The sequence below is a fragment of the Dermacentor albipictus genome, chromosome 8 (genome assembly GCF_038994185.2).
Source record: "Dermacentor albipictus isolate Rhodes 1998 colony chromosome 8, USDA_Dalb.pri_finalv2, whole genome shotgun sequence".
Classification (NCBI taxonomy): Eukaryota; Metazoa; Arthropoda; class Arachnida; order Ixodida; family Ixodidae; genus Dermacentor; species Dermacentor albipictus.
Window position 1 is genome coordinate 111,698,734 of NC_091828.1, and position 27,926 is coordinate 111,726,659.

The 27,926-nt window shown below is 47.5% G+C and overlaps 1 protein-coding gene across 1 annotated transcript in view; it reads left to right on the forward strand.

Moving 5' to 3' along the window:
- The window catches only part of osp (myosin phosphatase Rho interacting protein outspread), a 108,444-nt gene that overhangs the window by 71,728 nt on the left and 8,790 nt on the right, over positions 1–27,926 (forward strand). The window contains exons 8-20 of the mRNA XM_070524104.1: positions 300–619; positions 2,750–2,985; positions 6,284–6,385; positions 8,040–8,249; positions 9,559–9,929; positions 10,856–11,021; positions 13,035–15,575; positions 16,699–16,914; positions 18,167–18,244; positions 19,876–20,001; positions 22,496–22,643; positions 23,131–23,254; positions 26,511–26,643. Of these exons, the coding sequence (XP_070380205.1) occupies positions 300–619; positions 2,750–2,985; positions 6,284–6,385; positions 8,040–8,249; positions 9,559–9,929; positions 10,856–11,021; positions 13,035–15,575; positions 16,699–16,914; positions 18,167–18,244; positions 19,876–20,001; positions 22,496–22,643; positions 23,131–23,254; positions 26,511–26,643 (4,771 nt within the window). The remainder of the gene's footprint in view (positions 1–299; positions 620–2,749; positions 2,986–6,283; positions 6,386–8,039; positions 8,250–9,558; positions 9,930–10,855; positions 11,022–13,034; positions 15,576–16,698; positions 16,915–18,166; positions 18,245–19,875; positions 20,002–22,495; positions 22,644–23,130; positions 23,255–26,510; positions 26,644–27,926) is intronic.

The following is a 27,926-nucleotide window of genomic DNA, read 5'->3' on the forward strand; positions in this document are numbered from 1 at the left end:
AACCACTTTCCCTGGTTCCTTGAGGTTCCGTTTCAAGAGAGTCCATGGTATATACACTGTTACATCTGACGATTCATTATATCAAGCTTCAACTGTATCGTGGTATACTATTGTTTTTATTGTTATTTTGCTGTGGGTGGAATCCACGCCTCAATTTTATGTGTTTTCTTTGTCACTTGATTCTCTTATTTGAGTTGCACGGACTTTATGTGGCTCTGTCTGCACGGAACTGTATGGTGCCGGTTCTGCGGCAAATCCACGGTAGATCTAACAGTGTGTTTTATAACCGTTCTCGGCAGTGGTGGGAGCAACAGCAGCAGCAGCGTGGCTGCCTACACCGACGCGGATGCGCTCGCCAAGAGCCGGAGCCGTCGCTACCTCAAGCGGGAAAGCCGGGGACTCAAGAGCCAGCGGAGCCGTTCGGACGGGGTAGCCAAGATGGTCCCCGCCTCCCGCGCGTCCGAGCTCCTGCCGGCGGAGTGGGCCGGGGAGCGGGACCACCCGCGGAGCGGATCCAGCGGCAGCCCGCCTCCGTGCCCGTTCCTGCACAACCCCGTCTACCTTCTCCTGGCTGAGCCACACGCGAAGCCCAGTGGTGGCACCAAAGATACCAAGACAAGTAAGCCGGAAAGAGGTCGTACAAAAAAGAAAAAAAGAAATGGGTAGGCTGTATAGGGGACGAAGCCGCAGTGGGGTGCGGCGTGAAACGTCTTTGTGTGTGCTGCAGATAGCGTCTGGGCACTGGAGTACAGAAATGGACGTAACCCAATGTACGAGTCGCATTTACCGACGCACTGTAAAGGTTACGTGCCTAGCTTTCGCTACAGCTACTGGGAGTCTAACGGTCTAATTTTGCACTCGTGCTCGCTCTCTATTCATAGTGGGCCTGTTTGTTTCCCGCTGGGTGTTTGGTCGCTAGGGTAAAGAAGTGGATTTTCTTACTGGTGGCGTCCCAGACAGTCCTCTGCCACTCAAAGCCCACCGCACTCGTAACGCTCCTGCTGTTGCCTTGATCTCCTGCGCTTGCACTCACTGTGGAGACGGACACGTTCCACTGTCCCTCTGTCGGATATCCCTCTGTCGGCCTACCCGAGTCTCCTCATGCCATTTTTGCACCGTGTGTGTTGAATGCAAAGCGTAGTTGGAATGGGGGGGGAACATAACCAAGCAAGCGTGAAACTTTTTGAGCATATTGCTCATTTGTTGGCCTTGCAACACTTGTGGGTACCCATTTGTATTTTTGTAAAGAGGTATGGTTAGTGTGGGCGTAGTGAGTTCTCTCAAAATGCAACCATTCCGGCTTGATGCACGAACTACTGCCGAGCTAGGCCTCCTTCAACTCCGCGCACAAGGCTGAAATCAGGCCCAGTCTTGTCAAGCATGGTGCTACAATGGCGCCATCTGTGCACGCAATACATGCATGACCGAGTAATGGCTTCTTTCCTCGACTCAACAGCACAAAAGTAAGGTCTGTGGGTGGTATGGTTGCAAAGATATAAGTGATAATGCTAAAACGTGTTTCCGTTACATACGGTTTCAGCTAATGACATCCTTTGACCCTTTCTAATTAAAGACATTTCACATCAAAAGAAGCAGACATATTGAAGAAACAGTACAGACAACAGGGCACGAGAAGGTGACGACACAGGTGCTAGTAGTAGTAGTAGTAGTAGTAGTAGTAGTAGTAGTAGTAGTAGTAGTAGTAGTAGTAGCAGTAGTAGCAGTAGTAGTAGTAGTACTGTGTAGCTAGCTATTTCTGAAACCAGATACTATAAATGTGTCATAGAACGAAAATAAGTAATAGGGTGGAGTCATCTGAACCAAAAATGATCATGTTGATGCTCCACACTTTGAGAAGAAAAAGTTAGGCAAATAATTTTGCTGGTACCTCACTACCTGGCATTGTTTAGGGTTCTGCAAAGTGTTTCTGAGGGGGCAGCAGCTTTGTATAAAGGGAACAAGTGTGTGTGTGTGTGTGTGTGTGTGTGTGTGTGCGTGCGTGCGCGCGCGCATGCGCGCGTGCGTGCGTGCGTGCGTGCGTGTGTGTGTGTGTGTGTGTGTGTGTGTGTGTGTGTGTGAGAGAGAGAGAGAGAGAGAGAGATGCATGCATGCATGCCAGCTGTGGCAATGATGATGACTTGAAAAACAACATGGCTAGATCACAGCGACAATAGCATGACAACTGATTCTATCATACTCTGTTGATGCAGCATTACAGCCCATTTTTTTTTTTGCGACCTTGGCCAATTCTGGAAGTGATGCAGTAGGCAAACTGTGCCGGTCCAGAAGGCATTGCACTGTCGCATAGCGTCTCAAAGCATTAGCTGCCACCAGAGTAGGACAGGGTAAAGAATTGTGCATTTCCCCCTTTTCAAAGCAAATTGTTGCTATGTCACAAAATGCACATTCCAACCGCCTCAAAGCGCCAACTTGCATAAAGGAAGGAGACTGGAAAGGTCGTCATTCAGTCGTGCTATGCATGCATCTATGACCTAATGGATAAAGCATTGAGCTATTGCCCTGTGGGATTCTGTCTCGCGTCCCACCATCAGGCACATTCATTTTTTTTTTTATATATGTAAGAACGGTCCCGAACAATGTGGGACCAGAACTTACCTTCCACATGGTGCCTCGAGTAATATGCCAAGATTGAAATTTCTCAAGAGGTGTTGGGTCACATGCGTGAAAATGGAAATTGAACTGCAGCGTCCAGTCAGGTGACACTGGGCTCCCGTTTCTGCTTCCCCAGATGTGTCGATGGCGCAGCAGCTTCTGCTGAGCCGTTGGCAGAACGAGACCAAGAGCTTGCCACCGTCGCCCAACCTGCTCCACCAGGAGAATCACCGCTCGTGGCGATCGGGCGAGAATTCGCGGCGGGACGGGGGCGATGGGGGCTGCGCCGTGCCCCACTCGCCGCCTTGTCGCGACGTGCCGCAGTGGAACGTGGTGCTGCCTGGCGGCGGGAGTTCTCAGGAAAAGCATGCGGTGAGTCAGGGGATGAGCGTAGCGAAGTACTATTAAATCTTACGCATTATGCAGTCAAACCTGTTTTGTATCAGACTCGGAAAAAAATGCTTATAATTTCGATGTAGCATGTAGCATGAAGAGTTCTGTTAAATTTCATTACTAAAAGCACGTCTGACTTTAGTATTCTCATTTCCTTTCTAAATATACTTTACCGGAATAGCCACTGATTAACTGACAGGGGAACATACCGACATTGTAAAATGGTGTGGTTATTGACCGGTGCATGCAGGCCATGCACATCATACTGGGCAGTAAGTATGCGCTGTTATTTATTTTTCTTCTTTTGCCAAAGTTGAGAACTGAAGAGGCTGGCTGTTGGCACGGCTTGACTTGATGTATGGTTGCATAGTTAGCTATCCACATGCAGTGTGTGCTGTGGAGAAAGAAGAAAGTCACAGTTTCGCCCAAAAGGCAAATCATTGTGATAGCATTGCAATTGCGATAGCAAATTATCAGGCAGCTGCACCAAGTAAGGATAGTAGCTTTATCGGTGTATAAACTGGTAAACATTGCCTTATTAACTACGTTAACAAGAATGGTGTCACAAGCCCACAAGTAAACGTGAACACATCTCACTCGGTGATCGCGGACGCTCGGTGTCAAAATGGTGTGAGGAACTGCGGCAGCATCGGTGAGTGAATTGACCTTTGTGCGGCCACTCGCTTCAGTACGACCTTCGCGGCGAGAACACAGCGCACACAAAGCTATCGACACTCGGCGCACTCTTTCCCCATTGCACATCACTTTCAAGACGCAGCCCGCTCGGCTGAGCCATAAGCATCCGTCGCCGGAGTAGAACCCCCCCCCCCCTTGCCTTGGTGCCTTGCGCACGATGGAAAACGGCGCACTTCCTTCCCACCTTCTTCCCTTGCGTGGGCAAGATCAGACTTTCAAAAAATGAAGTGCCAACGGTAACGGCACACAAAGAAGGAACAAAAGACAGGACAAGACGCTTTTTGAAAGCTATGCACCAACTAGCCCCACAACGTGTTTTACCGAGGTCAGACCACTATGGTCTTCTCATCCTCGTACACTTTCATCGCACATACAGCATACGTCACACAGTCGCGATGTTATCGACTTTGACTTTACGCGGAAACTCACGGCAACGCCGATGGCGGGAATGCACCTGGAGTGCCCGTATAATTGCCGTTGCAATAAAAAAAGTGCTTGTCTATTATTATTATTATTTTTTCTTCATTACAGCCAGATAGTAACAACTTTGAGGAAGAAAGCCAACACATGGAACCATGTGGTGACGTTTGGTCTAACAGCTAGCACAATTTTCGTTTGATGTAACCATACGTTTTGCTAGACATTCTTGCTGGAGCATTACTGTGTTCACTCATTGTTCTATGTAAGAGATATGACCGAGTTTAATCTATAAGTAATCAAGTTTGATTGTATGAGGTTTTAGAGTGACTCGCATGGTTTACAGTCATCGAAGTCCCTCAAAACAGGGAAATGTCATTTTCTAGTGTTTTCTGTTTATCTTGCATTCTTGCCACTTTTTATTTCTTGCCTGTCAGATACTTAGTAAGGGTATAGCACTTAGCCCAACCTTTTACATTCGTTAAGCCATTTACAAGGTCTTGAAGCAAACTGTTCAATTTCATGAAATGCATTACAAAAATTTTAAATTTGATTTCTCTTTTGCTACAGTTATTGGATCTTGTTTGGAGATCTGGCCACAAGCTTTCTGCTTTTCAAGTCATCTTTATCAATATAATTAACAGCTTAGTGGCTGTTAATTATAATTAACTGCTCCTTGCTTGCAGACCGGCTGCAGAGCGATTTCATGTTGCAGTTCCATGCAATTACTTGTAACAAGCGTTCCGATCAGTTATTTTCTTTCCTGTTTCAATTTATGCTGATGTACAGTCAGCATTGTGATTTTTCGGGCTCCCTAGGGGTTATGAAAATGTCAGAAAAGTCGGGCAGTCAGAAAAAAACGAGCCCATGTCTTTTACTGTCTTCAAGGACTCAAATCCGAAATAGCTCTGAAGGCCTGTTAGTACACTTATTAGGCATCTCGGTGCTCATGCTGTAACAGGAGGTGGTGGGTGTATAATTAAGGAGCACATACTGTGTCCAGGACGACGCAACGGGCTGTGGAAAGAAGAATGGTAGGTGTAACGTTAAGAGATAAGAAAAGAGCGGATTGAGTGAGGGAACAAATGCGGGTTAATGACATCTTAGTTGAAATCAAGAAAAAGAAATGGGCATGGGCAGGACATGTAATGAGGAGGGAAGATAACCGATGGTCATTAAGGGTTACGGACTGGATCCCAAGGAAAGGGAAGCGTAGCAGGGCGTGGCAGAAAGTTAGGTTGGCAGGTGAGATTAGGAAGTTTGCAGGGACAACATGGCCACAATTAGTACATGACCGGGGTAGTTGGAGAAGTATGGGAGAGGCCTTTGCCCTGCAGTGGGCGTAACCAGGCTGATGATGATGATGACTGTGTCCAATGAGAGTGGCCCCTTTTCCACTCCTTGTGTGCTTCACCGCAATACGTTGCGTGTGCTTGACCGCGCAACACCGCTATGCTGCGGTGAAGCTGACGTTTGGGAACCGGCATTATGCAATGCTTGACCTTTGCCATGTTTTCAGTGCTTTGAAGCCATTGGCGAGGGTGACAAAGTTGGAGTCAGTGCCAATGATCATGGCTACGGAGGCTCAGTAGGGAACACTTATGCTGCTAGGCCTAGCGTTGCAGAATGCATGACAGCATAAAACGACCAGGCACCAGACACCATGTGGCCGAACACAAATGTCTACGGTGGCTGCCGTGGCTACAGCTAGCTATGGCTGCCAGTAGATTGTCATGCGGGAGTGCTGGTTTGAGGCTGCACGGTAATCAGATTGGCAGCAGTGGTGGCTTTGAGTAATGCCATTTCGAACCTGCGCTCACAGCAAGAAGTCCGAAAAATTGGGCGGCAAAAGTTGTGAGCGTCCGAAATTTCAGCCATCCTTACATATTGCCTCTATGGTGTACATGGCAATGCTGTGAAGGTGCCCGAACTATCAGGCATGTCGGAAAAATTGGGTGCCCGAAAAATCAGTCGACTATAAATTTAAAAATACGAAGTGGTCGAAATCATTCTGGAGACCCCCACTATGGCATATACTCATAGCCCATCGGTTGCTTTGGGAAGTTAAACCCCATTGTTTCACTAAATTTCTTTTGTGGGATTAAAGGTTTTTACCACTTAGCTGTTCAGAGTGATCTGACGGAGATGTCAAATGCCCATGCAGTCACGAGGTGTTCCCGACGGCTGTGGTCAGGGAAGTGGCACGCTGGATGCCACGGCATGTGACGGTGGGATCAGCCAGCTCATAGGTGACAGTTTGCCTGAGGTAGGTGTAGGTTGGATTTTAGTTGCACAATAGACCGTTTTGTTCGCTTTGAGTAACCTTTTTTAAACATGATCTTACATGATCTTACATGGTACTCTACATACTGCGGTACTTTTCATTCTTTAGTTACACGACTTTGCCTGTTGAGTACCATATTTATTCAAATAGGGGTCGATCTATTTTGCTCCGAGAATCTTGCCCAAAGTGAGCTGTCGACCTCTATTCTTGACCAAAAAATCTACCTCTGTTCGTGAACAGAGCTTGCAAAAGTACCAAGCTAACGGAGTTCCTCCGTCATGCCTGCCTTAATGCCAGTCTCGAGATTGTCCAGACTGGCTTTAAGAACTGCTGTGCACTCAATGCCCTTGACCGCACTGAAGACGAAGTCATTTGGAGTGCCGAGGATGCCTGGGAAGCATCTGACGAGGACGATTTCTCCGACAGTTTTGACGACAATGCAGCTTGTGGCATCGACTAGTGAGATTTAGTAGCCAAGCTTACAGTAAATAAACAAGTGCCATGCTCAAAATTATTCATTTTTCTGAAATGGTTATTATTATTAACTTCCCTTACTAATGTCATGTGGGCATAACGGTTGCAATTGGGAAGACAGGTTATGACGTGCTGAAGAAATTTAAGCCCTTTTTTAACAAGCCTTGTGTCTACTATGTCAACATTACAACTTGGTAACAGCAATAGTAACATGGTTGGTAGTTGTTGAAAGAGATGACATCGTTCACTGTCAACAGCTATTTATATATCTAGCCACAGAGCAATCTAGATCAACCAGTGGTGATCTGTATACTTGCGTTGTGCGCATCACAAGCATGTCTTTCTAGGAATGCCTACGATGGATGAACTGATGACGATGATTCAAGTCAATTGAGATGCATTGTTTCGTACTTATACGATTTTGTGCGCCACATATTTGCTTTTGGGCAACAACACATGCATGCACAACCTTGTCTATGTTGCTGACGTTAGATTACATCAGTGCATGAGATAACCCCTAAATTTCTTCACAAAATTTAGTCACCATTTTCTTGCCATCTTAAGCACATTCTAAGCACAGCTTCCATGGCGCATGTCAGATCTGTGCTCGTTAATTTTTTTAACGCGACAGCGTTAAGGAGCTCGTGTCGCAGAAAAGCCGGTGTCGTCGGCGTCGGCGGCGTTGGCCGTGAGCGATAAATCCCAGCAGGCACTTCATGAATAAAAAACAACTTGCAAGATGGGCTGGGTGGGAATCGAACCAGGGTCTCCGGAGTGTGAGACGGAGCCGCTAGCACTGAGCCACGAGTTCGATGCTTCAAAGCAGTACAAACGCGCCTCTAGTGAATGCGGTGTTGCCTTAAAAACGAGCTGTTTCTAAGGCTCAGGCGTGCGTCGCTTGCTGAGGCGCACATTTCGTTGCCGCACCGAACGCTGCGTTGCTCGACGCTCACCGCGTCCGATGCGGGGCGCGTAGTCGCTGTGCCGTAGCCCATTGTCTTATATTCCTTGGCGGGTCGACGGGAATGCTCTTGCGTTCCACTCTTGAAGGCGAAGCTTAAGCGTCCTCCAGTTTTTTTTTTGCACCATGTCTTCATGACATAATTTTTTTTTTTTGCATCGTGGATATCTTCTAACCACGAACCGATGATGCCCTATACAGGATCTGTTTGTCAAGAAAGGCTGGCTGATGCGGCTTGGCCCAGATGGTGAATGGTCGAAACACTGGTTCGTACTTCGAAACACCTCGCTGACGCACTTCAACGACCCATCAGCGGAGGACTCTGGCGACCCAAGTGCCACCCTGGACCTGCGAATCGTACGCGAAGTCAAAGAGGTCGATTTGGATCGCAACTACGCCTTTGTCATTATGGTAAGCACTGCCGGTTAGTCAAGTTCTGGCACGACGGTGATTTCGTAGGAAGTTAGGCTGCTAGCAAAAGTAACTGGGTCCTATGCGTAGTAACACCTCGTTCACACATTTGAGAAAAAAAGCAAGAGAAAAAAAACTTGTGAACCGAGAAAACGTATTATCCGAAGTCACTAAAACATTTGGCAGACTCGGCTGCAGTTGACATCTACGTGATGCGAAGCATTGCAGCACAGGACGCCAATGCATGCCAGGCTAGTGGAGCCCGAGCAACCCAAGATATGCATGGTCATTTTTGCAGCTTTGTCAAGCTTACTACGTTTGCGCTTCTTGAATTAAGCCTTAGTCAACAGTTTCTTTGGGCAGGGCTTTTTGGCCAGAAGATTTGACAGCCCACTTGGCGAGAATAGTTATGGCTGATAATGCAATACGAAACCGAAACCGTTTTCATAACAACCGAATGTTAGAGCCATCTAGCCATTGTCATCGGCATTGTCATCACAAGAGGGAGACTATGCATGGCGGCGAGACAATGAAATGAAGATGATAAGCCGTTTTCAGTCCGATTATGAAAGCAACTTCAAACGATAAGTTATTCTATGTGTTAAGTTAGATGTGAGACGTTGCGTCAGATTTTTTTGGCATTAAACAGAATTGCATTCGTTGCAGGACTAACTAGTGAACTGGTTAGTCTAGGTGTGGGCCACCATCCTGTTTGCTGTTGTTGAGGAGTTGTTTGATAAAGGCAGAATGTCAAACGCACTAGGAACTGTACGGAGGACATGTAATTCTTCCTAGACAATGATGAAGTGGCTGTCTGAGAGCGGTGACAATGGACATTAACCGAAAAAATTTTGATTCTGTAGAGTTAAGGTTGGCTGGTTTCGTCTTTTTCCCTTTTGCCAGAATCGGAGGATCGCTACGTTCTTCTGGCTAAGAAATTGGCCGTCCTTTTAAATTCTACTTTGTTTAAGAGATCTCATCTTACTTATACATTAGTTTCCTCATTTGAATCCATAAGAAATAGATGTGCATTTGATTTGGGGATATGCTAGAGTCGGGGCCCGCCAGATAATTTGACCAATTTTGTCGGTCCCATCAAGTTAACAGAAGCAGACTGTATGTGTCCTTATCTCTGCAGCACTGCTTAATTTTCTAGTCAGACCTTTAATCATTTTAATCTATGCAAATGGGCCGTGTTGGCTTCATTGTGTCATTTCGTAAGGAAATTTGCGAGATCTCTGGAGCAATCACCAACAAAGCAAGGGTCAACAACCCCTCCTTTTTTTTTTCTTTTGTTGCATGGAAAAAGCTGTGGGAAGCGGACGAGGTCATCCTCTGTGCCGTGACTGCCGGAATTCGCACCAACTGGGTACAGGCAATTCGTCAGGCAGTGAGGAACCGCAGCAGCATGAGCATCCTCTCTAAAGACGCACCGGCGCCCGGTCTGGTGACAGCGACATCGGCGGTGATGACGACAGCCGCGCAGGTGGCGGCACCGTCTCCTTCGCCAGCACCGCCCAACCTCCCTGCCCTCGAAGGACGGCCTCCCCACGAGACCTCATCGAGCGACGACCACTCCGAGTATTTCTCCATCGTTGACGAGGACGAGGAAGATGTTGTGGAGGACCCGTCGCGGACTCTTCCGCCGTCCCCGCCGCTCAACCGTACGGCTATATCGAGGTAGGGTCTGCACGTGGGGTGACAGATGGTCGAAGGGTTTGGAAGGATGGATGGAAATCGGTCAGAGGGTCTCTTTGAAGTGTCATTCCAAGGTGCCCAGGACTGGCCAGAGATTTGACAAATCGAAAAGACCTGGGATTTCTTCTGAGCATAGAAAATGGTTTCGTGGAATAATGAAATCTTTTGCACAGGCCCCCGATTGGTGTTGAAGAAAACCTTACCTGATTTTGCTTTCAAGCAAGTACCTCTAAGAAGTAGCAGACTCCAGGGATTCCTCCAGCTTTGAACTTGTTTGCTGCTCTATAGCCTGAGATGCCCGTGTGTCATAAAACATCAATTAATCAAACAATAAATCAACGCATTTACTGCTACAGCTGCAGAGCATCGCAGCCGACACCGCCATCTTCTCAAGAACAACTCTTTCCTTGCAAAACTTGCATGTCATCCCAGTCCGCTGTTGTATTGCTCATTGTGGCTTCCAAAATGCAAACATGTGTCATAGCACAGTGGTTAGCACATTTACTCCCACCTGCATGTTTCTGTCAGGACATAAGTTCAGATCTCACTGGTGGTGCCAGCCAAAGGTATTTTTCCAAGCTATATGGCAAGAGTGAAGTTCGAAATGCAGCTGTGCCCTGAAAACAACACGATGATGACTTGACAGTGACGACCATCGTCATTGGCATAATTGAAAGAACAGACAAACAGAAGGACACAGCAAACCCAGTTATGAGCTCTTAACCGCTGTTGTGCTACATCAGTCGAGGGTTAACAAGTGAAAGATTTCTGTTATGCATTTGGTCCTGTCCTTAGGAGCGTTATTATTGATTGGTATCTACACCCTTGCTTTTGATGATGTAAGCTGCTGTGTTTATGGCATTTGCTCATCTCTGGCGTGTGGCACCCCATGCTTCTGTGACGTGCAGGGTGAAAGAACGAGCCAGGTCCCGGTCGAACTCGCGGTCTCGGCAGAGCCGGCGGCTTCGGTCGCCGCAGCCAACTCAGGGTGGCGAGCCAGTCGGTGCTGGTTTGTCGCACGAACCGGACGAGATGGCTCGCAGCGACCGTTCGAGCAGCTGGGATCCCACTGTGGTCAGTGGCACTTCAGTAAAGAGTTTTGGCTGGTTTCTAAAAGTACTATTGTTTGCAGAGTACCAGGTCACCCGAGAGGTGTACGGCAGCAACAACGCCAGTAGTGACATCTTGTGACGTAAAGTTTAACCAGAAAGCTCACAAACATAATACAGTAAAACCTCGTTGAACCGTACCCACTTAAACAGTAGTTTCACTTTAAGAGTAGTAAAGTTAAATCCTCGACTCAGCGGCCATTGAATGTAATGCATCTTGTATCTGCATAAACCGTACCAGCTTATTGCGTACGTATCGGTTAACACATAGTGTTTCCACTTTAGTCGCACATTCATGGCGGTGCGTCGTCCCGATCGGGTGGCCCGTAAGAACAATAAGCCTCAAAGATCGGAACAACGGCCACCAAGCGCCCTGTGTGCTTGCGCTTGAAGCCACATCAACATCAACTTCATTTCAGCGTCATGCAAACAAGGGTTCACGTCATGCCGAAGCTCAGATAAAAAAACATTGGGTGCTCAGCAAACAAGAAAAATTGGACATTGATCGTGCTATCGAACATGACATGAAGAAGTTGGCACTTGCATGAAACAGGGATCTACCGTTGACTACGGTGTGTGTGTGGCACTTGGAATGTGAAGTTGTTCGGCAGCGCTGCTGCGATAGCAAAGAGACGTTGGCCACGAGGTTCGACTTTTCGCCATCTTTGCCTCTGTTGTTGCCGAAGTGTCGCCTAACGATAGTGATGAGGACGACACAAAAAGCGACAACACGGGCGATTCAGGCCCGACAGTGGCAGAAGCTGCGCGTTACACCAACCCCATAAATGCAATCATTGCGACGAGAATAGCACCCTGCGATGAAAGATGCACCCCGCGACTTCTGTAGTGCTACACTCAGAAAAATTTACATCCTTTGGGGCTTATCTTGTCCCACAAAAATAATCGTCATCTGTCTTGCCCGCGTTTCCTTTCTTTAACGCGGCGAGTCCGGTACTTCCCAGTCACGAACGGCATGCGCGTTATCAGTGTGACGCAGCATTCTCGACAGGAAAGTAGCGAGCGCCAAGTTTTCAAGAAAGGAAACGCAAGCTGCCTTGCTTGCGATCAACAATAATCATCATCTGCCTTGATGACGATTATTGTTGTGGGGCAAATATGCACTACAAAGGGGTGCAACCGTTTTAAGAGTGTACCACGCCCGTGCACGGAGAATGTGCAACGCCAACAAGGAATCTGCCGTGCGAGTGTTTGCCGAGAAAAGGGGGCTGGCTGAAAAGGTGGCTCGCAGCTTCGGTAAGTTTGAGGTCGCGGTCATCGCTGCTAGGCTGCCGGGACATCAATTGAAAATAACAGACTTTTGTTGCGCGAAGTAAATAAATACTGCATGTTTTTGCCCTTTCATTGCACTCTCTCTGGGTTCTGTTTTTGACAGGTAAGCGGGCGATCTCCTGCTATTTCGGTTAAGCAGTACTACCGTTTAGTGCATACTTTTCCCAAGCTCTTGCCAACTACAGTTTAACGAAGTTTGACTGTGCTGCACTTACCTACATTCTATTCTGCTTAACTTCTGCTATAAGGTGTTGGTAGTGACATGCTTATTAACATGCAGTCTTTTATGAGTTTTAACACCCGTGTACTTAGATTTAGGTGCACGTTAAAGAACCCCAGGTGGTCAAAATTTCTGGAGTCCCCCACTATGGTGTGCCTCATAATCAGAAAGTGGTTTTGGCATGTAAAACCCCCATAAATTTTTTAATGAGTTTCAATGAAAACACTCACGCAAGACACAAATGTCTCAAGTGCACTGTAGTAGGGCCAAGTGGCACAAGATGTCACTTCCAGTTTTGCTGCTGTTGTCCACAGCTCTTGTAAACGGCAAAAAGTTTTCAGACAAACTAAAGTTCACTCATTTCTCCGTGCCTACAGAAATCTGAGTGGCGCAAGTGAATTTTTGGCGAGTTGCGTTGGGGTTCACATTAACTCTGTGCCTGTTTGTCTTTTTTCTGCCGCCCTTCAGGGCATGGATGTCGTGGATTCGAAGCCTCCTCCTGACACGAGCCGTTCTGCCACACCTTCGAAAACTGATGCAACTACCTCTACTAGTGTTACTCTGACGGATGCCGCACCAGCCTCTGCACGGAGGCCTCCAGTGGCACGAACGTCTCGTCGATCGTCATCCCTGCGGGAGCTTCGAACGAAAAAGCTAGAGTCACGGTGCTCTGAGCTGGAAGACCAACTGAGGGCACGCGACCGTGAGCTCGGACAGCTGAGGAGTATACCACACGGAGGCGCAAGCTTTCTTCTGAGAGGCTTGCCCAACGACGAAGTGCTGACGCGCTCTCTCGAAAGCCTGGGGACATTCCTCACCGCCAGCGTTGAAAAGTTGAGCAGGCTTAAAGAGCAGCTGCGGAAAGCCGCGGAAGAAGGAGGGACTGGCACTGAGAGCCTGCGGAACATCTGGGGAGAGCTGGAGACCCTTATCTCTGAGAACAGCCGGCGGGTCGAGGCAACGACACGAGCCCTGCGTCACTCTGCCACCTTGGAGGTGGAAGGAAAGCTGGCCCGCGCTGCGGAAGAAGCATGGGTGCTTCGACGCGAGCTGAAGAGATCGCAGGACGCGTTCGACGACCTCGAACTTCGTTGCCTTGCGCTCAAGCGGGATGCCAAGAGCGCTGAGGAGCTGCATGCTTCCCAGCTAGCGCTGATGACTGCTCGCATCGATGACCTCACGGCGAAGCTTGCCCTGTCGGAGAAGGCACAGCGCCAGCTGCGACAGAGACTGGCACGTGCCGATTCCAAGCAGGAGAAGCGGCGACTCTCGCTGAAGGGCAAGGAGGCTGCCGCTGCAGCAGCTGCAGCAGCGGCGAGCCCATCGAAAGAGCTCGAGGTCAAGCTGACGCACCTGGAGCACAAGCTTGCGCTTCTGGAGGAGGCGTTCCAGGGTCCCGTCAACGAGGCTGCATCCGACGCTTCTGCCCCGGATGACCTCAGCACCGACACACCGACAGGTCGAAGGTCATCCCTGGACAGCCTCTCAGGCGACCAGCAAAGCCTCCTGCTTCGTGTCCAGCTCATGGACCAGAGGCTCCAGTCTGCCTTGGATCAGCCAAAGCATTTGGCACGGCCTCGGATATGCCTTCAGACGGAAGCTCTAGACGGAGGTGGGGCTGGTGACGGATGGAGTAGCTTGTCTCTGGCAACAAGTGTCACAGACCTCCGGCTCCCAGAACACGGTGGCGAATCGCCTCCGGCGAGTTACCGTGACTGTCTAGATTCATTAGATGCAAGGCTTGATTCACTCCTGGAATGGCTGCACGAGGCACTTATCTCACTTCGTGAAGCAGGTGTGATGGGTTCTTTTCCCAAGCATCTCGTAGACCGCATAGGTACCAGGGACACGACAATGGATGAGAGCAACAAGGACCGCTTGGTGAGGAACCTGGCGCTCTTGCAACACATCGGCTCGAAGCTAACAATAGCAGCGGGCTTTGATGCGCACTTCTTTGGTAACTTAGCCACGCACCTCAGAGAGACGTCTCTCATCCTCTTCGCTCTCGAGGAGAGGCTTGATCAAGTGGCATGCTCACACGACCTCAGGCTAGTCACCTCCGGAAATAACAAGTCATGGGACCCATTGGGAGAAGCCACAGGTCACTGCCAACTCACAGAACTCGAGAGCTCGCGAGGAACTGAAGGCGTCGCCGCCGAGGTCGAGGAGCTTTCGTCGCGCCTCAAGTCACTGGGCAGCGCGGCAGAGCGCTTCAACAAGAGCCGTCAGGTACTGGTCGTTCAGAGGCTCTCCGAGTGCCTCGACATCCATCCAACGTCGGACCTCGAGCCAGACGCCCTTCAGAACGTGGCGGAGCAGGAAGCTGTGCTGGGCGCAGTCATGGAGGCGCTGTCGGCGGCGAGGGCCCACGTCAGCGACAGCCTTTGTCAAAGTCTTTGCTCAACCTCAGGGACCGTTTCAACATCGTCGGCAGATGCAGCGTCGCTGTTGAGGCAGCTAGAGGGCGCCATGAGGCAGGAATTTCTGAAGGTGCGCAGAGAACTGCGAGCTTCGTGCCTGGCCGAGCTGGAGAGCTACTGCTCGGCAAACCTTCCGCGCGACCTTCTCAACAGAGAGCTGGTTCCTGTAGTCCGCGACCTCGCCACCGCAAACTGCATCTCGGCGGTGCTGAGGGCGTATGTATCTCATGTTGAGGAGGCCGTTCGGCAGTGCACGAGGGCTCTGCGTCAAGACGAGCAGGCAGCGGCTTCTCCGTCTGCAGACGACGCAACGGAGAAGTCGGTGCAGGAGCTGTGCAACAGGGCTGCAGCCGTGGCAGAAGGTGCGCCGTCTCTGCTGCGTTCCTGGCTGACACAGTGCCTCGCGGAGGAGGAGCTGCACGAGCTGGGCGCAGGCGTGGCCTGCGTGAATTCGACCACGGACGTTACGGACGCACTGGAGCGGCTGAGCCTGAGGCTACGTGAAGAGCGGGAGGGTCACAGGCAGCGGGTACTGGCATTGCAAGACCGCCTGGATGCTACGCAGCGGGACTGTGAACGCCTCCTCAAGGTTGGTAGCATATCGTCGTCAACCTATCTTTATGTCTACTGCAGGACAAAGTCCTCACCCGGCGATCTCCAATTACCTGCCTTGCACTAGTTGGTTCCAAATTCTGCCTGCGTGTGTGCTTCAACCTACTTTAAGGGGAGATGCTGTTACGAAAAAAAAAAAAAAAGTTCGAGAGGTTTGAAAATTGAGCTAATCAGAGAGTTCTTCGAGCAGATTTTGAATGTGTCATTAGGTTTTGTCTAGGAGCTGCATTTATTAAGTTTTGTCCTACACAACTGCAAAATATAGTGATCTTTGCAGACACTTTCTTGGGTATCAAATTTTCACAAAAAGAAATTGCGCTTTAGCTTATTTAGCTCTCTGTAGACTGCAAAGTCCCTCTTGGTCGTGCAGCACGCGATTAGAGAAGTCTGTTTGCCAGCAGCCGCTTGTAATTCAACCATTTGACCATTCGCGTCCACAGAAGTTCCTATTTATTGTCTCGGTATTCCTTCGCAGTGGCAGTGAAAGTTTGTTTTATTGAAATAAGCACGCCGAAAGTGATCACCCGAGATTATGTCCCAATCCTTGGCGCGCATCGGCGTCTTGTGCCGCAGCGATTCGTGCAATGCTCTGCATTATATAGATTTAAACTTCAGTTGAATCTGCCAAATGTCTTGGGGATTTTTTTATCCTTTTCCCGATTAGTACTACGTCTTCTCTTGCATTTTATTCTTGTTTTCGTTCTTTCAAATGTATGAACAATGTCCCACCATCAGTGCTGTGTATAAAACATTGTGAAAAGACAGTGAAAGAAGTGAACCCGCTACGTGACGACATGCTGATGCCATAAGCCAACATACTGCCATATACCTTCACACTCATTTTATTTCTATACAATACACATAATATTCAAACTGACAGCACAGGTCAGATTGAAAGCTTTTCAAGACTCTTGTGAGACATAATGTATTATTTTCATCAGCACTTTTGCTTTGGATGAATGCATGATCGTGGCATGCACAATAGTGGATACAGCTCCCTGAAGGGGATAATGATACATTCGGCTTTGCGAAGTTAAAAATAAATGTGATAGAAGTACTAAATAAAGACGTTTATAAGCTCCCTCCCTTTCTTTCTGCAGGCCGGTTGTGCCACCTGTCGAGGCCTCCGGGAGCAGACAAAGGCGTTGGCACAGCGGGCAACCGAGCTGGAACGTGCTGCTCGAGACGGAACCCTGTGTGAGCGCTGCCCAGCGCAGCAGGAGCAGCTGAGGCACCTCGCCAAGGAGCATTCCCGCGAGCTTGCCGAACACGAGGCCTCGGCTCAAGAGGAGTTCCAGGGGCGCATTCGCTGTCAGGTGGGCTTGTCCTGCAGGCTCGGCATGTATTGTCTCAATCCAACATGCAAGTTTGTTTTGCTGTCACGAACCAATGCGGTGTACCTCACTTAAATTAACTCTCTCGATCCGAATTTCATGATAAGCTGGACAGTTTGGAAATTTCTTATGAATGCAGTTTGAAAATTATTTACGAAAGTAATTCCTCAGGAGGTGTAGTTCACTACAGTCAATATAAACTTGTGAGAATAATGGTAAGGGGTGCTAATTGGTAATGGTTCAAAACTAACAGCAAAAAAAAAAAAACTACTGATTGAGAAAGATTAAGAAGATAACAGACTTCCAGGGTCCTATTCGTCAATTATGGCCGTGCGCAGTAAATGACAGCGTGCACGCACGCACACATGCACGCGCGCGCGCGCACACACACACACACACACACACACACACACACACACACACACACACACACACACACACACACACACACACACACACACACACACACACACACACAAGGACGAGACAAGCACTGTCCGACAATTGAAACTTCATTGGCAACGAAGTGCATCACATATAGTACGAAAAACCCTAAAAGAAAAGGCCAGTGCTTGTCAGGCAGTGGTTGTTTCATTTTTAAATTCCTCTGTCGTCGTTTACTGCATGCTGCAACTATGGATAAGATTGCAAATCTCCAAATTCTCCGCGCTTGTAGAATTACCCGTAATGCTTTCCGTAAAAAGAATTTACCTCACTGTATTACAGTCACATTTCAGTTGTTCTTGATTGCTTTTACCAGGACATGCTGTACACGTGTGGATATGATACCCGGCATCCTTCTAAACAAGACTGATGTGTTCAGACTTGAAGTGTGATATCGGCTGTGGCCCAACATGAGAGTGCTAAGCTGGGAGCCAACGTTTTGACATGTACCAAGCCGGGGAGAGAGACGATTTGTCAAAACGGCTTCAGGCTGAGGCATTTCCGTTGTTTGCCCATGGTCGATGTCCTTCCAGAACGGCCAAGCGGGCTCGTTTGGTAACTTCCAATTTGCAACTCATCCAGTGACTGGTCTGCACAGTTTAAACGGACAGTATTTGGCATTCGTGGGCCAAATGGTTCCATCATTCATGCTCACTTTTGAATTGCCGCATTTGAAATTCACTCCCTGCTGATCCAGTACATACGTGAATTAGCGTATGTGTGGAGATGTTCGTATGCTTCTACGTGTTCTTATGTGCATCTGTGCGTGTGTTACCTGCACGCATTGCAGGAAGCCAACCACCAGAGAGAAGTCCAGCGGCTAGAGGCTGAGCTGCAGGCAGCAAAGAACCAGCTACAGCGTCTTCAGGTGAGCAGAGGGACTTTAGATCGCTTGAGGTTTACAGGGGCACTACACAGAAATGCTGAATCAATCTAGAGTGGCAAAGTATTCTTTCGTATTTCTGTTTTCTCAATTTCACAGTAACAAAATCATATGTTATGATGAAATCATAACGATACTTAGCAGCACATCAGCGCGGCTCTGTGCTGAACACTTGCTGTTGCTCTGTGGCTTTTCAGTTTGTGGGTGGAAAGTAAATACTTTGCTCTCTTGCATTTTTTTTCTCTGTATTATTTTGTCTGCTTCATGCGAAGGACTGTATGTAAAGGCCGGTTCGTTGATGCTAAACTTTCCGTATTTGCACATTTAAAAGTAGGCAGACGTATCCTGGCTGCACGTTTCAACTGCCAGATACTTGTGACTGCCTCGTGTAGCAGGAACGGCTGTTTTTCGCTTTTGTAGGGTTTAACAATAGTTGGTTAGTCATACAGTCGATTTCCGTTAATTCGACCCTGACGGGACCGACACAATTGATCTAATTATCTGGCGGGTCAAATTAACAAAGATGCATAAAAATGACAAAACGCACTGCTGATTCATTTGGCAGTACTTGCCCAATTCTAACACGCCCCAGAATCAAACGCACGCCCACATTCCATGTGTCCAGAGTAGTAAATTAATGCAGAAATGACATTAAAGCTCCTAAACAAAGTAGAAATCTAGGGTGCGATCTTGTACGCGTTCCAAAATAGAACGGAGGTGGTGCGTTCGTTACATCGCGAAATAGGCGGTCCGTTCCATTGCATTCGCCCGATAGCCGACGACACGGAATGACTGACAGCAGATATCACGGCACAATTGACGTGATGGCATTCATCACGGTTCAAATTGACCAGTCGTGTGTGGCTCGGTGGAACGATCCGCCTCCGTTCTATTTTGGAACGCGTACAAGATCGCACTCCTAATGCACACCTGATTTTTTAGCATTTTATCATGAAACATTCTTGCGCAATGGCAGCCAGTTTCCTAAAGTCAGCTTTGCCACCCAATTTTTTTAAGTCAGCTTCGCCGCGGTACAATCTTGTGATGCGGCAAAGCATGCAAACATTGCAAATGTGGTTTTGGTTTTGTGGCCGACTGCGTTGCGTAGGCAATTTTCGGCCCCATTATCTAAAACTACGAATGTGTGCATTATAATAATATCAGGCAAATACAGTAATCGAACATTGTGAGCCACGGTTTTTGCTTGAAAAACTTTTTGGGGCAGGCTGAAAATACACGTTTTCAACGAAAGATGCCGAATGCTCAATGCATCCACTGCCCCCTAAGCTCAGCGGAGACAGACGCTACCATTGAAGGGATCCCGATTGGGCTCACCACAGGTGTCACACGCGTACGTGCTGATAGGTCAAGTTCGAATTGTCCTACGAAGGCCAATTTTAAGATCGAAATAACTAAAGTTTGGGCCTATTGAAATGGGTGGGTACTGGCCGGGACCGAAATAACCGAAAAAGTCAAATTGACCGTAGTCGAATTAACGGAAGTCTACTGTACTGCAGCACCACTTACAATGCAAGTATTTGTTACTCCGGCGACTTACGTTATGTGCATTTGATTTTGAATAACCTTCGAGCTTTGAGCCCTTGACTTGCTTCCAGGAGGAACAAGAGGAGCGCATCGGCAGCCTGCGAGAACTGTACCAGCAGAAGCTGTCCCAGGGTTTGGAGGCTGTCGATGCCGAGGCCGTGCGGCAGCGGTGTCGGCCGGAGATGGAGCAGCTCAAGGTATTGCCATACGTTACTTTCGTACGGTTACCTGCAAACGTTTACTGGACGCGGGTTCCACGACAGATGTGGATGTCTGCTCTGTTAAGGCATGATCTCTCTTATTTATTGGATCGCTGTGCAGATCACGAAAAAGAAAAGAACTGTAGGTTGAAACTTCTTGTTAATTTAAGGCCCTGTGTCCAGACTTTATGGAAATTCAAATTTTTTTAAAATTCTGTGTCCCGTAAACTTTGTGACTGACCGACTGTATCATCTGAGGGCCCATGGTGTCCGAGTACCACTTTCAGACACTGCTGGAACCAGTGGCTTAGCCAGAAATCTTTTAATGCGAAAGCGTTATATGTCCAATGAGGCAGGAAATCTGGCATGAGCAAGCAACGGTTGGAAAGATATGGCCGAAGTCCCAAAGAGTAAAAACGCTTTAAAAAATGCTCGGATTGACATCAAATTTCTCAAATAGGCTATGCAAACAAAGTAAGTTAATGGCTTTGAAAAGAAAATTGTCTGGGTGGGTGCGAAACGGGGCCTCCGGGGTGCAAAAGGAGCCCGCCTCCCCGATGCCACGGCGGCTGCATGGTTCTGGCTGACTAAAGGTGTGCCTAGTGCATGCGACGTTAGCGTGGATTAAGGTTGGTACATATTAGAGCAAGGTGTATTAAGATGGATTAGAGTGGATTAAGGTTGGTACAAATTAGAGCAAGGTGCATTAAAGTGGTTTAAGGTTGGTACAGAATGGAGCAAGGTGTATTTAAAGTGGAATAAGTTTGGTACAAGTTAGAACAAGGTGGATTAAGGTGATTAAAGTGTACTAAAGTGGATTAAGCTTGGTACAAATTATAACAGATTAGAGCAAGGTGGATTAAAGTGGATTAAGTTTGGTACAAATTAGAACAAGGTGGGTTAAGGTGATTGAAGTGTACTAAAGTGGATTAAGGTTGGTACTAATTAGAGCAAGGGGGATTAAAGTGGATTAGGGTTGGTACAAGTTAGAGCAAGGTGTATTAAAGTGGATTAAGGTTGGTACAAGTTAGAACAAGGAGGATTAAGGTGATTAAAGTGGATTAAGATTGGTACAAATTAGAGCAAGGTGGGTTAATGTAGAGTTGTGGAGGACACGTGACAATGTACGACGTCACGCGTCATGGACGTAACTAATTAGAGAAATCGTAATGCTTTTGCATTCAAATCACATAAGGATAATTAAGTGACTCAATTTTTTTTTTCCAGAGAGGGGAGGCACGGTGGGTGCTTAGCATGCCACTCCCTGGCTTTGCCACTGGCTGTTACTCTCTGTCTGAGAAAATAAATATGATGATGACAACAGTCATTATGATCACTAGTCATGTCGTAGCCTTATGGCGGAAACAAGAGAACAGCGACAGTTCCTTCCATCTTTTCCTCTGTTAGTAGTAAAATAAACCTATGAACTTGCGCATTATTCGCTTGTGTGGTACACGTCACAGCTCCCTGCATCGGCCACATGCGATGTCCACCTCCAAGCAGTGGACAGTGCTACTATAGCTTTGCACGCCAACGTGCGGAGCTCCTATTCAGCAAGCGTTGTGTTGATGCTACTGGGCTGTGTTCAGTACATGTAATTTAAAACTTTTATGTTATCTTATTTATTAAACCTAAATATACCCTTTACCACATACTTGCCTGTACAGCAGGGACCAGTATGAGAGGAAACACCCAATATGGATCTGAGACCTCAAATAGTCATATTTTTTGCACTGAAGCGAGAAACGTTCGAAAGAGCATGTTCTAAAACACAAGCTAGTGCCTGTGAGCAAGGTCCAATGTCATGCTTTTTGCAGTAAATGACAGCTGAGCACTAATTAGGCTAGTTGTTCCCTTTTGTATCTGTACACCTGTGTTCCCTTTCGTAGCTAAAACTAGAAGCATGAGGTCGCGGGATCGAATCCCGGTCACGGCGACCACATTTTGATGGGGGTGAAATGCGAAAACACCCGTGGTACTTAGATTTAGGTGCACGTTAAAGAACCCCATGCGGTCCAAATTTCCGGACTCCCCCACTACGGTGTACCTCATAATCAGAAAGTGGTTCTGGCACGTAAAAGCCCGTAATTAAATTTTTTTTTAGTACCTGAAGCTGCGTGTATTCCGGAATGTGCCACGTACTTCCTTGAATGTCTCTTGTTGAGTTGATTGATTACTGTGCAGTGGTGTCGCATTCATCACATGGGTTGAATCTGTTTGCTTGATATTTCCACTACTAACTTACCCTTTGGCACCCTTTGGACACATTTGACCTTCATGGCAGCATGCACCACATGATGTGAGCACTGTCACCGCCGTCCGCCGAGTGGTTTGTTTAGGGCCGCACTTAATAAATATAAGCAGTGCCTGGCCGATTTCGCATCAAATCAACAATGGTGCAAGCAGTCTTTGCACTGGCGCCCTCAATCAATCACTGACCTGTGTTAAACGAAGTATTTTCTCTTACTCTCGTGGTTTCCTGCTCGTGCAGCGCCTTTGTGAGAAGGGCTTGGCGGCATTGGAGGCCTCGCACGGGCGTCTCGTGGCCCAGCTCCAGGAGCGGCACCAGACTGAGATCGAACGGCTGCGTGCCGAGCGAGACCGTGCGCTGGCTGAAGAGACCAAGGCGACTCTGGCCGGTGAGTCTCTGCACACCGGTTCAGCTGAATTGGCCGAGAGGAAGTGAAATGGTGCTACACAAACAGCAGCTCAACGAGAGCTCACTGTTTGTGTTCCCGTCATAGCCCTCGCCACCCTCTAAACGTTTGTTGCGAAGGTGAGAATGACACCGTGCGCTCTGGATTGGAGTGTCGTAGTCTAAATGAACCAGGCGAATGTTTCACAGGCTATCCGCTGCGTGCAGCCAAATGTGAAGTGTGCCTAGAGTGCCTTCTGGAACGCTTGAAGCAGACCATTCGAGTGCAACACAGGGGCACGGTAGTGGCTCGGAAAGGATTCACACTTTTCCACTGCTTTGATTGGCCAACGTTTGAGCATGTAAATCTTTTGGGTTTAATGCTAGCATCAGTGTTTTCTTTTTAACATTTCCCAACCCGTTTAGTACTAGCATTACTGCTAGGAAGATGTGCTGCTGAAACTTGTCCTTGTTGTTGTCCTCTGTTGCAGCTCTCAACGCAATGCAGAGAGCTCATCAAGAGGAGCTACACAGGGAGATCTCCAACTTCAAGGAGGACTATGCGCAGCAGATGCGCCACGGCCGCGACACCGAATGCCTCCAGAGGGAGCACCAGTGCGTCACTTCGGCCTTCTGCCTTTGTTGTCTTTTTTTCGAATTGATTATCGAATCAAAAGAAGAAAAGCTGAATGTCATGTTGAGCATCAGAAAATTTCTCACAAAATTGAATGCTTACATATTTTGTGCCAGAAAAGACGGTTCTGCACATGGTCGGGAGTCTCCCACAATTGCATAAGAAGAATGTGACAAAAGCTACCAGTAACTTGGGTGCACAGAAATCATGATATACAGTACCGTCTGCTACTGTTAAAGGGAACTTCAAATTAGTATTCTAGCGCTGATTACAGCTCACTTCTAGTGTATGAAGGACTGCAAAGTATTTCTTTATCAATAGAATGTCTGTTGAATAGAATCAAGTGTTTTTTCTTTTTTCATCTGATGCTAAAGAATTAGTGAAGTTAAATATGTTGTACAAAATACCAATGGGATTCTAAGTTGAATAGAAAACCTGTATTTTATGGCAGTCTTTTATTGCATTGAAAGTTTTGCTTTACAGTTTTCCTTGAGAATACAGAAGGGCTTTCCCATCTTTACGTAAAGCAGGTGGGTTATTGCAAAACCAATTGGAACGACAGATGAAAGCATGGACCACACATCACATGACTCGATCACTGTTCCGCACGTAGCCATCATCTGCACTGGGCAGGTTAACAGCAGTCGCTGCCCACAGTAAAGAGCAGGCACTTTTTCGTTGTTAGGTTGGGCGTGATCTGCCATCTGTTAAAGATTCTGAAATTGGGGAGGGTCCTGGCAAGTTTGAACAACCACCCCCTCCCCTGCTTCCCCACCTCCCCCATCCGTGGTCTGCAATAACGTATGCGGCTGGGCCAGGCCGGGCAGTCGGTGCACTAATCACACGACACTTTCGCACCCACCGTGTAAATTCAAAGATTATCTTGTGATGGGCTGCTCAAAGCTACAAATAGATATGGATGTACATCTACGAATGGCGTCGGGAACGAGAGGTCGCCATATGGTATGTCAAAAAGATGGCGGACATGAGCAACTTCGTTGCTATCCCAAACACCCGCTTTTATTTGTGAGGCGGGTTGTTGACTTTGCAAGTATCGTGTGGCTGCTGCGAATAAAACTGCATCAATTCAGCACCAAACCATAACTGTAGTTGCCAAAGCTCAATGAAGCAGCGTCGATTAGGCCTAATGGCCTAGGCAGCGTGGCCGTGACGAAAATTTGCTGCTGGCCAATGTGGTAATAGGTCACAAGCCGTCACGGAATCCTTGCCACTGATATGTTCATACAGGTAGCTCACCAGTAATCCGTGAGATTGACAGCTGTTGAAGCGGCGTGAAGTTCGTCACCACGTATCCAATATGATCTGCGTGCCTTCCGGTGGCAAATTGGCCCGATCTTCGCACTTTTCAAAATGCATGGTGCATTTGTTGGCGTCCCTCTGTCCACGTTGCATTATTGTTTTGATCAGTCTTATCAACCTGGATGAACTTTGTGCTGACAAAGCCAGCCCTGGCCACTGCGGCGCTTTTCTGCATTGGGCCAACATTGGGGAGCGAAGGTAATAGGGCAGAAGCGAAGCACTCGCAGAGACAAAGTCCGCTACCGTATCAGCCAAGATGGCCTATCTGCCGCAGTGAGCCCAGCGTTCTTCTTGCGCCAAAAACGACGAAGCAAGGCACTTCTTTGTGTGTCATTGAGCATGAGGGGCTTCACGGCACACGTGACAGGTGGCACTGCGTGGGTCTCTACACCGAACATTTGAAAAATCAAATAGTAAATGTTCTATTCACAAATCAAATTATTCGAACGTTCACTATTCGATTCAATCCGGTGACATTTGAGTTTTGCACACCCCTACTTTTTGCTGTATATGTGGCAAGTACCTTTTCGTTGATGCTTGCAGAGATGTGCCGGAAAAACAGTTTGTCTATATTGCAGGACATGTTTGTAGTAATTTGTAGCACCGCTACAGTGATGCAGTGCAACAATGTCAGTGTGACTTAACGTAATGGGGACAGATGGCGCCACTGTTTCATTGCAGCGAAATTGTAATTCTTGGAGTGTTTGTATTGTCTGTGGCAATTGGCACTTTGGGTTTACTGGGGATAAAAAGGAAGGTAATGACTGCAAACCTAATACGGCAGACTTCCGCTGACTCGACCCCGGTCATTTCGATGCTGACCAAAGGTCCCGGCCAGCAACCATGTATTTCTATGGGCTCAAAGTTTCGGCATTTCGATCCTAAAATTCGTGTTCACTGGATAATTTGAACTTGATGAGTCAACAAGCATGCACTTGACCACTACGGTGACCTCAATAGCGACCCCTTTAGTAGCAGTATGTCATGGCAGAGCTTAAGGGACAGCGAACACGTCACCTCCTGTCGAAAATGTCTATTTTCGGCCTGCCCTAGAAAGACTTTCAGACAATAACCGGATCTTGCAATGTCTGATTACGGTATTTACTTTATTCTAACTCTCATTCTTTCTTCTCTTTTATCAAGATAATCGGGCCAAAATTTGCCTGCAATCGGATATGAAACCAAAACTGCTTTCGTGGCATTTGTGTGCTTTACCGCATAACAAGAACGTACTTTGCTGAAGCTGACTAAAATATCTGGCGGTGAAGCATACTTTAGGAAACTGGTTGCCGTTATGCAACACATTTAAGACCCTTCCCCATTTTTCTTACTGAAAATCGGCTGCATGTCAGATTTTTACGTTGTTTGGGACTTGTAATGTCATTTCTGTGTTAGTTTTCTACTTTGGTCATATAGAAAATGGGCATGCTGTTTTAGTTCAGGGCTGTGTTAGACTTGGACAGATGCTGCCAAGTGAATCGGCAGTGTGTTTTGGAGTTCCTAAAAAGAAAGAGTCTAGAAAAAGTGCTTAAAAAAAGAAAAGGTCGGTATGCCTTCATGCTATAATGGTGGACCCTTTACATAATTGCAAAGGTAGCTTTCCCATTTTCTGCAAACAGGATGTGCAAGCACAATTTGCTTGTCTTATGACACGGAAATCATAGACATGGCTCTCATGATGAAACCATGTGCAAGAGACAAGCCTTATCATGTACAGCTAGCACTTTGTTTTAACCACGGCCAGTGCTGCCATTGGTCGAGCAACGTATAGTGCGGAGAAGCGCAATCAAAGAACAAGAAAAGAGGGGTCTATCCAACCGTAATTGGTAGGCGAATACTAAACAGGCGTAACCTTCCCCGTGGATCGTGCATTTAGAAGTTGAAGTTAACCTGTCAACTTTCTTGCTGTAATCACAGGGAGGAGCGGGAGCACATCAAGCAGGAGATCCTGTCCCTGTCGGAGAAGTATTCGCTCAAGTGCCTTGAGAAGGCATCTCTCGAGGAGCGGCTGCAGCGAGCCGGTCAGCAGCTGCAGGAGGCCAACTACCAGGTGAGGGCCCGCCCTTCTCTTCAAGGGCGCAGATAAATGGTGGGCACGTCGGTGTGAACTAGTATCCAATTCATGCAATGATGTAGGGTGCTTACAAAGAAGAAGGAAACAGACAGGGCTCGTACTGTTGCATTAGTATTTGTTAAAAACGCACGTGCACCTTCAGGATAGCTTTCCTGGAGAAGGTGAAGTCGTCCGCTGACGAATAGTAGCATGTTGCTGTAGTTGTGTTTATGCCTTTGAGGTTCTTGAAGGTTCGTCAGCAGGAGGGGAGGGACTGTGGATGTTTGTTTGAAAGGCAACGACACTCCAGAGGGACCTGACTGACGAGACATTGCATCTTTTTCACAGTGATGTTCCATTATTGTGCTGTATTGGTAACCATAATATAAGCTTTCCTCAATTATTTGTTTAAATGGAGCTCTGTGTTGTCAGTTGTTCAGACGCCGTCTGTCCTGTCTGCGTTAAAAAAAAATTTTCCCTACTAGTAGTAGCGTTACTATCACAGACAGAGAAGATGGAAACAGGAAATGACAAAGTAGAATACGCCTTAATAGGTGACAACACTCCTGCTCTCCTGCTGGTAAAGCTGGCACAGGTCTCCCAAAGCTGTGTAAATTCCAAAATCTTCCCAAACCTTCCTAAAGTCTTGAAAGCTGAAAATGCATCCTAGTTGTCTTTATCTTGTTTGTATATTTCATTTGTCCGCAGTATGTTGTGCATATGTATGCACCAGCTGTGCTGTTGTGTGTAAGCCCTGTTATGACGAGATGAGCCATGCCAACCAGATGTTCATGCTCACCTAAACTGCAAATGTAGGAGTGTTGCTTATAGTTTGGCTTTCGTTAATAGCCATCATACCTTGCTGGTGAAGTATCGCGCTGACACGGACACGGCGAAGACACAAAAGAATACACGACACTCGCTGGGGCAAAATTTACACTCACAGCGAGTGTAAACTTCATTTGAACTTCATTTTGTTAATAGCATTGTGTGCACTTGGTTTCTCTTCACTGTCGCAGTAAAATAACCCAAGGATCATTAGGAATCATTGGTGCATGAGGGCTCTCTTGGCTGTAATTTGTTGGCTGCAAAGATAGCAGTGCCAGAACAGCTTTTCTGCATGCAAGACACGCGAAACTTTATTCAGAAGTGACCCTTGTGTACAATGCCGAGAGATTAGGGCGGTCTCTGGACGACCTGTGTGGCCAAGAATGTGGAGCAGCCATATGAAGCCGATACGATGAAAGTCGAGAAAAGCATGGCGGTGATTAACGGTGTTT